Source organism: Vigna angularis, chromosome 7 (genome assembly GCF_016808095.1).
Source record: "Vigna angularis cultivar LongXiaoDou No.4 chromosome 7, ASM1680809v1, whole genome shotgun sequence".
NCBI lineage: Eukaryota > Viridiplantae > Streptophyta > Magnoliopsida > Fabales > Fabaceae > Vigna > Vigna angularis.
In genome coordinates this window covers 7,441,840-7,451,188 of record NC_068976.1, presented here as the reverse complement: position 1 = coordinate 7,451,188, position 9,349 = coordinate 7,441,840, and the positions used below count along the sequence as shown (strand labels likewise).

Genomic DNA, 9,349 nt, shown 5'->3' with positions numbered 1-9,349 from the left:
TTATAATATCTAAATTGAATTTTGTAAAATAAAGTTAGTAAATTATCTAACATTCTTATTAAGTTATTAACTTTAAAGATCTGATGAAAGAAATAAAAAAATCCTTAATCCACGAAAATATTGAATTATTATTTAATTTCAAGAAAATAATATATCAATTGTATTTTTATGAGATGAGATTACAGTGTAAGAATTGCATAAACTCTTATGATCCAATCACACCAACACAGTCATTCCAAATCTTTTGACTCCTCTCCACGATTTGAACATCACTGCTCTTGAACTTTGTCTTGGTCAAAACAAATTTTGTCATATCATCGTGACACACTTTTCCTACATCGCTCACAAGTTCGTCACAGCAATCTTCAATGACAGTTGTGTTACCATAAAACACAGCAAAGTATATGTCTCTACCACAAATTGGATCTAAATTTGAAGCACAATTAGCCAAATAACTTTCGTACGATGGTGACACTGGCCCAAGCCAATTTGATGGTGCCGAAGCAACGTTAGAAAGCACAATGTTGAACGTCACTGACAAACTCATCATAAAACATAACAACATCACACAAAAGTTGTTGAATGTTGCCATGTCTGATTATGAAAGAAGTTCTTGATGATGATAACTTAATTACAACGACACGTTGATGATGGTGCTGAAATAATTTTGAGAAGTTATATTTATAGCTAAAAAATATTGCTTCTAATTAATATGAATGGTTCGGTTTTAATTGTCTTTTTGAAAAGAAAATCGAAATTTATGTTAGTGATTAATTAACAGTTAAAATACAGAAACCTTCTCTTAACTTACATATTAACGTTTCCACTTATGTTTAATCCAAGAACACATTTAATTGCATGGGAGAAACAGTAAAGACACGTTACTACTGGTAACTTCATATGGTAGTAACATTGTAGTTAATTCACATGAACTTCAAACTTTTCAAAATAAAAAAAATAATAAGAAATGTTAAGACGTTTTTTTTCTTTATTTTTTAATAGTTAGCATTAGCACTCACGTTTTTTCTATTGTTTAGTTTAAGTGAAATTTAGGTAAATTTGCTAGGTCATACAACCAAAATTAGTAGGACTTGCTTAAACATCACGAATATTATTAGTAATTATGATTTTACCCTAGTTCTTTCTTTTCTTTTCTTTTTTCTAATACAATAATTTGTGTTTGGACTTGTACATAAGAAGGGGCTCTTCAATTATTTTGGTTGTAATGCTCGTAAATTATTTTTGTTAACGGTTATCATATTTATTTTCTAAGATACACAAGTATTTAGTAAAGTCATAAATACTACTATGAATACAGAAGGAAGGAGAGCTATATAAATAAAATAAAAACTTTATTCTCTCCCTTTATTTACTAGCTTTTTTCTTTTTATAAGACCTTGTGCACATTAAAAATGTCTTATAGTGATACTTAGTCCTAATTTAACACAGTTTTTTAGAACAGAAAAAATACAATTGTCAGTTATAAAAGGGTGGTTGTAGTTATCGTTTGCTCATGAGATTGGTCCATAGTGGCGAGAAACAGTTTGAGCGGATAAATAAAAGTGAAAGGCTTCTCCGTATAACGACGAGCATCCATGGACTCTTGGATAGTGGTATAACGAGTATCTCGTGTGGAGTGTGGCTATGACAACTTGAAATTGAGATTGGAAATTAGCCAACGTATCCATGATTTTTTACAATAGACTGTATATCACTATTTTATTAGTTTGTATATTTAAAATGGATTAATCTTGAGCTATCACACAACGATTGTAAAAACGTCGTAAAAAATAAATTTTTTTCTAAATAAAAATAGGAAACTTTATTCTCTCTTTATTTACTAGCGTTGTTCCTTTCTATAAGGTCTTGAACACACTAAAGTGTCTTGTAGACATTTGACCCTAATCTAACAGAAATATTTCTTTAGACCAGTCAACTCTTACAAATTATAATCTCTAAATTTATTGGACTTAGGTGACTATCCATGTAAATCTAAATAATAAGTGTTGTTATCAAATAGCAATGCTCGTAAATTATTTTTGTTAACTATTATCATATTTCTTGTCTAAGAATCATGCACAATATTTAGTAAAGTATTTACTTTGTTATTAACTTATTTTACTAGTTTGTAAACCATATACAAGTATATTTAGTATGATATCAAAATAATTGATGTTCAAAAAGTTGTAGTTTATAAGTTTATCTATTTTGACTGATTTTTTGAACTTTTAGCTCATAAATCATTTTTTTTCTACTACTCTCCGTTCTTTTTTAACATTTTCTTTTTTTATTAATTTGGGATGTAGGATTAATATCAACGGTCCAAAATATAGTGAATTGTATAAGGTTTGAAAGCAAACAGTTTAAATCTTAATAGTGTATAGATGTAAATCACCTACTTGCTTATCTCAAACTTGTATTTATAGAGTTTGGAGTGAGCTTTGATTACCACGGACCTAATTATGATCTAATTGTGGATAATCACAATTTACCTCTAAGTTGATCAATATTAAGGTTAATTATTTTAACTCATGACCCTGGTTCACTTCCATGATCAATATTAAGGTTAAACTAACACCAGTTTAAATTGAGAAAAAAAAAGTTTTACATTTATGAAAAATAAATAAAAACTAAATGTCATTAATATACATGAACTCGTCTTATTTTAAAAAAAAATAACTATTTCAAAAGAAAACGTATACCAGTTTTAAAATATAAAGAAAAGTACTAAAAAGTTAAATATTTTTGAAAATATATAAAATCATAATTACATAATAATATATATTTTCTTAGATAATAAAAATTTTGTTTATATAATAAAATTTATATAGCTTGTCATGTCTATTTTGTCATTCTACACATTGTGATTTATCAATAATTTTATCACACGCTTATAATTCATAAGTTAGTTTTCAATTCGAAATTTATAAATTAAGAGTTTATCAACAAATAGTTAAGTGTGTAAATGAGAGAAAGCAAAATCCAAATTCTACCTGAATTTAAAGATTGCTTTTGTTGGGAGTATGAAGAGATGCCTGATTGGATACGAACTTGGTTGAACATCGATTGGTTATTAAAGAAGCCCCTCGAAGATTTGCACTTAAGTGGTAGATAAAATCAATAAAGAAATTGAAAAGTTGCTGAAGCCAAAGTTTATCAATATGTTGATTGGATTTCGAATATAGTTATAGTAAATAAGAAAAATGGCAAAATGAGTATTTGAATTGGTTTTAAAGATCTTAATAAGACTACTTTAAAAGATAAATACTCTGTATTAATTGCACATATGTTAATTAATTGATGAGGTGGCACGAAATGAAATGCTAAGTTTGTTAGATGGATATTCTAGAGACAATCAAATTTTCAAACCTATAAATGACATTTCAAAAACAACTTTGCAATGCCCGGGGCATTAGAAACATATGAATGGTTGGTAATGTCTTTTTGATTGAAAAATATTGAAGCTACATATCAAAGAGCTACGAACTTGATTTTTCATGATTTAATTGGTGATTTTATGCAAGTATATATTGATGATATCGTGATCAAATCGAAATCGAAATGCCTTCATTTAGATAATTTAAGAAAATCTTTTGAAAGAATGAGAAAACATGGAAAATGAATCCATTAAAGTGTGCTTTTGGTATAAGTGCAGGTGAGTTTTTAGGATTCATTGTTCATGAAAAAGGCATCGAGATAGATAGAAACAAGGCCAAACCAATAATTGATATAAGATTCTTGATAAATAAGAAACAACTATAATTTATTAGGAAAAACTTATGTGTTTTCTCTTTTTTTTTTAAGATTAAAGAAAGGGTAAAGAATTCAAGTGATATAAAGAACACGAGAAAACTTGAGCAGGTGAAGAAAGCCAATATTGATACCAGTAACTCAAGGAAAATCATCAAAGTCATATATAAATGGAGGCGAATGTACTATTTATTATTTGATTAGAATGTTGATAAACGTTGAAACTCGATACATCGACATTCAGAAATTGTGTTTATGTTTATTTTATTCTTATTTTAAGTCGAAGCATTATTTTGAGACATCATGAAGTTATTGTCTTTTCACATAACAATGTATTAAATTCTTTTATTAAAACCTATTTTTCATAATCGAGTTAGTAAATGGATACTAGTATTAACTGAATTTTTCCCATTTGAAAGTTTAAAAGTGATTAAAGGGTAGTTGATATTATGACTCATCATACATAAAATTGTAGGAAAAAATTACTTTATTTAGAAAATGACCAATTAATATTAGATCAAGCATCAAAATAATAATGTTTCCCCTAAAGTGTTGTATGAAATGCAACCAAATTATTCAAATAATTGTTGGGTACAAACAAAGTCCCACGTCGGATAAAATAAGAGATGAACATGAATTTATATACATATAAGATACATCTATTGGTAAGAGACCTTTTGAAATATCAAAAGCAAATCTGTGAGGCTTTGATCCCAAACAAACAAGTTAATTTTGAACATATATTTCGAAAGTTTATTTGTGAAGTCATTGATTTGGCATAAACAACCTAGAAGTATAAAATTTTAAATCTAAATTTTGATAAGTTGATCCAAATAAAAGAAAAATATACCTAACTAAAGATAAATATAAAATATCTATCTAAGATATCTAATAATATAATATATTTAACAAGTTGTATAAAAATTGTATGGGGATTATTATAATACCTTGGTATAAATGGATCTTATATTGTTATGATAGAAGTCTATAATGAAATTTGTTGATCTCATGCATGAAAAAATAAGATGAATTGTTGTGTCTATAAGGATATTATTGGTCAATAATTATAACTTGATCCATTTAACCTACATCATGATATAATTGACAAATTTTCTTTAAATAATTGTGTCACGAAGAAGATTAAACATGTGACCTTGATTCTTATTCATTATAATGTCTAAATTGAATTTTGTAAAATAAAAACAGTAAATTATCTATACTGAAGACATTCTTATTAAGTTATTAACTTTAAAGATGTTACGAAAGAAGTAAAAAAAAATCCTTGCCATCCATGAAAATATGGAATTATTATTTAATTTCAAGAAAAAAATATATCAATTGTATTTTTATGAGATGAGATTACAGTGTAAGAATTGTATAAAGTCCTATGATTCAACAACGCCAACACAGTCATTCCAAACCTTCTGGCTCCTCTCCACGATCTGAACACCACTGCTCTTGAACTGTGTCTTAGTCAAAACAAATTTTGTCATATCATCGTGGCACACTTTTCCAACATCGCGCACAAGTTCGTCACAACAATCTTTAATGATAGTTGCGTTACCATAAAATACAGCAAAGTATATGTCTCTACCACAAATTGGATCTAAATGTGATGCACAATTAGCCAAATAACTTTCGTACGATGATGACACTGGCCCAGGCCAATTTGATGGTGCCGAAGCAACATTAGAAAGCACAGTGTTCAACATCAGTGTCGAACTCATCATAAAACATAACAACATTAGACAAAAGTTGTTGCTGAATGTGGCCATGTCTGATTATGAAAGAAGCTCTTGATGATGATGATAACTTAATTACAACGACACGTTGATGATGGTACTAAAATAGTGTTGAGAAGTTATATTTATACTTGAAGAATATTGCTTCTTGGTTCAGTTTTAGTTGTCTTATTGAAGTAATGAAAATTTATGTTAGTAATTAATTAACAGCTAAAATATATAAACGTTCTATTAACTTACATACTAACGTTTCCTTTAACCCAAGAACACATTTAATGTCATGGGAGAAACAGTAAAGACACGTTACTATTGGTAATTTCATATATAGAATTCGATTGTTTATTTAGTTTTTTTTTTTTTGTGTGTTATTTTTCTGTTGAGCTTTCCATATAAATATAACAGAAATCCAAATTTTTTCATATAATAGGAGCATAGTTGTAACTAATTCACATAAACTTCAAACTTTTCAAAATAAAGAATAAAGAAATGTTAAAAACTACACGTTCTTCCTATTATTTCTTTTTTAAGTGAAATTTAAGTAAATTTACTAGGTCCTATAACTAAAAATAGTAGGACTTACTTACACATCACGAAAATTAATAACTACAATGTTTACATTCGTGTTTTCTCTCTTTTTTTTTCAATACAATATTATTTTTTGGACTGGCATATAAAAAAATCGTTCTCTCAAATTATTTTTGTTGTAATGCTCGTAAATCATTTTGTTTTAATCATTATTATAATTATTGTCTAAGAGTCATACACAAGTATTTAGTAAAGTCAATTAACTTGTTATTAACTTGTTTTAGTAGTTTATTAATACTAGTCAAATATATTACGTAACATATATCAGAATAATTTATTTTCAAAATTTTGAGTTTATAAGCTACAAGTTATTTTCATTTTTGTTTTAACTTTTAGCTCATATATCATTTAAATTTTTTCAACTACTCTCCATTCCTTTTAACACGTTTTTATTATCTTCTTAATTTTCTTATGTCTATTGATTCATGTTTTCATTTTTATAAATATTATTAATTATTGTAGTACTTTTAGTATTTTTTTTCGATTTTTTCTTAATTTTTTTATGCAGTTGAAATTAAAAAAGAAATTTAACATTACAAATTCAAATAACTAATATTTTAATAAAAAAATCTTATGTGAAAATTACACATAACGAAAACGATAAACAAAAAACTAAAGATAGTTTAAACTAAGAAATAAAAAGTTTTACATTTATGAAAAATAAATCAAAATTAAATGTCCATAATACACATTACATAAAGTTATTTTAAAAAATATTTGTCCACATAAAACATATACAACTTTTAAAACATAAATAAAATTATTAAAAAAAATTAGGTTTAATACCTATTTTGGTCTTCGGTTTGTAGGGTCTGTTCAAAGTTGTCCTCCTTTTTTTCAAAAGTTCACTAACATCCTATATTTTGCAAAAACGATTCACGTTAGTCCATTTTGCTTACGGCGTTAAAAGGGATAACGACAGAGTTGTTCAGCTGGCAAAATCAATTGTTGATTCATCCTATGAGCAAAGTGATTCGTGCTACAGTGAGCAAATTGTTGTTCCCAAATTTAAAAGCAAAGGGTTAGGGTTGTTGGTGATTCATGGTATAGTGACGGAAAGGGTTAGGGTTAGGAATGACTTCTTCACAAAGTTGTTCTTCTTGTTCGAAGACATAGGGCAAAGGATTTTCGCATTCTTCACATGGTGGTGGTTCGAGGGGAGGTGGGATAACCCGTATTTGCAGGTGCTGCTCGCGATGAAGGACAAGGTTGTCTCGAGGTGTAGAAAACGAATATGATGGAGTGATTTTTCGATTTGAGATTTTGCATATTAAGAGTTTTCTGATTTAGGATTTTAGAGTTTCTATGCAGGTTGTGTGATTGAGGCTGAAGAAAGAGGAAATTGAGGTTAAACGAAATGGAAATAAGTTGATTGAGCTTAAACTTGACTTCTTCTTTTAAGAAAGTTGAGTCATGTAGCTTCCAAAATGGAAATAAGTTTATGGGAGGAGTAGGAAGAGACAAAATCAGAGTTGAATTTGTAGTGTGATAAATGAAAAAGACCAAAATGTGCGACCAAGCACTCGAGATATAGAAGATAAAGGGTAGATGAGAAAAGCATAGGCTAAAACGTGAATTCAAAGGTCGTTTGGTGGGTGGCTCATTTATATTACAAAATTATTGTCATGTAATAAAAAAGCAATTAATATGCATTAATCAATCTATATTGGAAAGAATGAATAATATGAAATTGAGAAAAATGAATAAGAATTCACAGAATTTTCAATATTTTCTCCCCTTTCCCGTGACTGAACTTTTATTATTCTGAAAGAACATAGATAGAGCCATTGGAAATTGTATCACAAATAGCTAAAGTCTTCTCTAAATTGACCACAATGTCAGTCATGGTTGGTCTATCTTTCCCTTCTAATTCACATAATGGATATCTATATAGGCCATTAATTCCACTTGAATATAGCTCTCTTTATCACTCTTTGTCGTCAATACATTTTTATCTCTTTTTTTCCTTCTTGACCTATACATTCAATTTTGTTTTTCAAATTTTTCTTTGTTTGTGATTTTTCGTTTTGACAGAGGAGTTTACACGGGACTTGACTTAATGATCTCATGTATATTAATTTTCCGAATTCTTTATGCTATTTTACCAATATCAGCAGCTCCATTTTCAAAGATGAACAATAAGAAATGAGAGAACACGACACAAAGAAGAAGAACGAGATGGAAGTGTCACTAACAATGACGCCAAAAACGGCGTCGACGACGTCTTCAGTTGCACCGCAGTGGCACAGTGGATGGTGTTGGCGATGCTCCTTGGTTCCTAGGTGAAGAAGCAAATCCTAGTTCACATCATTTACCCCCAAATTGTTAATGTTACCCTAAATCGCAAATTGGCCAAATTCACAAATTGGTGAAGAAGCAGATTGTTGAACCCAAAATCGCCAATTGATTTTACTTTAAATGTAATTTCACATCTTTAATCCCTCAATTGATTTTGACCCTCTGATATAACATTTCCACGTTATTTACTTTTATTCTTAACATTTCAAATGACCTCACTGTGCCACGTCATCGAGAAGTGTACAAATAATTCAGTTTTCGCCATGGGAGAAAGTCTGTCGTTAGCGTTTTTAACGCCGTAAGCAAAAAGGACTAACGTGAACCGTTTTTGCAAAATATAGGACATTAGTGAACTTTTGAAAAAAAGGAGGACAACTTCGAACAGACCCTACAAACCGAGGGACCAAAATAGGTATTAAACAAAAAATTTAATAAAAATCTAATTATTTTTAAAATATACAAAATTATAATTACTTAATTTACTTACCTTGTTTAATATTTGAGTATTTCTCCCAACTTTAGGGTGTGTATGCGTGTGTGTGTATATGCATGGGTGTGGGTATGTATGTACGTGTGAATGGATGTGTTCGTGTGAGTTTGTGTGTGTGCGTGTGTGTGTGTGTGCGTGTGTACATGTATGTGTATGTGTGCGCGCGCATGTCTACGTGGGTGTGTGTGTTTGTTTGTGTGCATGTGTGTGTGTAAGAGAGAGACAAAGAGAAAGTGTGAAAGAGAAAGAGAAAGTGTGAACGAGAAAGATAAAGTGTGTATTTGAGTGTGTGTGTGGAATATTTAAAGACTATACCACATGAACCCAACCATCTCTAATTTGTTTATGATATTTCCTTCAAGTTGTTCTTTTAATAACTTTTTCCAAACTTGAATGACACTAATGATTTTAAAATGTTTTTCCTTCAAGATGGTCAATTATTTTCAATTAGACTCAAGGGTTAAGTTCAAACATGAAGAAAATT

General features: G+C 29.0%; 2 protein-coding genes across 2 annotated transcripts; both read right to left on the bottom strand.

Annotated features, from left to right (window-relative positions):
* Positions 1-205: 205 nt before the first annotated feature.
* LOC108336933 (protein DOWN-REGULATED IN DIF1 11) lies at positions 206-592 on the bottom strand. The gene has a single exon (XM_017573377.1). The coding sequence runs from the start codon at positions 590-592 to the stop codon at positions 206-208; it is 387 nt and encodes a 128-aa protein (XP_017428866.1).
* Positions 593-5,135: 4,543 nt separating this feature from the next.
* LOC108336934 (protein DOWN-REGULATED IN DIF1 11) lies at positions 5,136-5,525 on the bottom strand. The gene has a single exon (XM_017573378.1). It carries the CDS (start codon positions 5,523-5,525, stop codon positions 5,136-5,138), a length of 390 nt encoding a protein of 129 aa, XP_017428867.1.
* Positions 5,526-9,349: the final 3,824 nt, after the last annotated feature.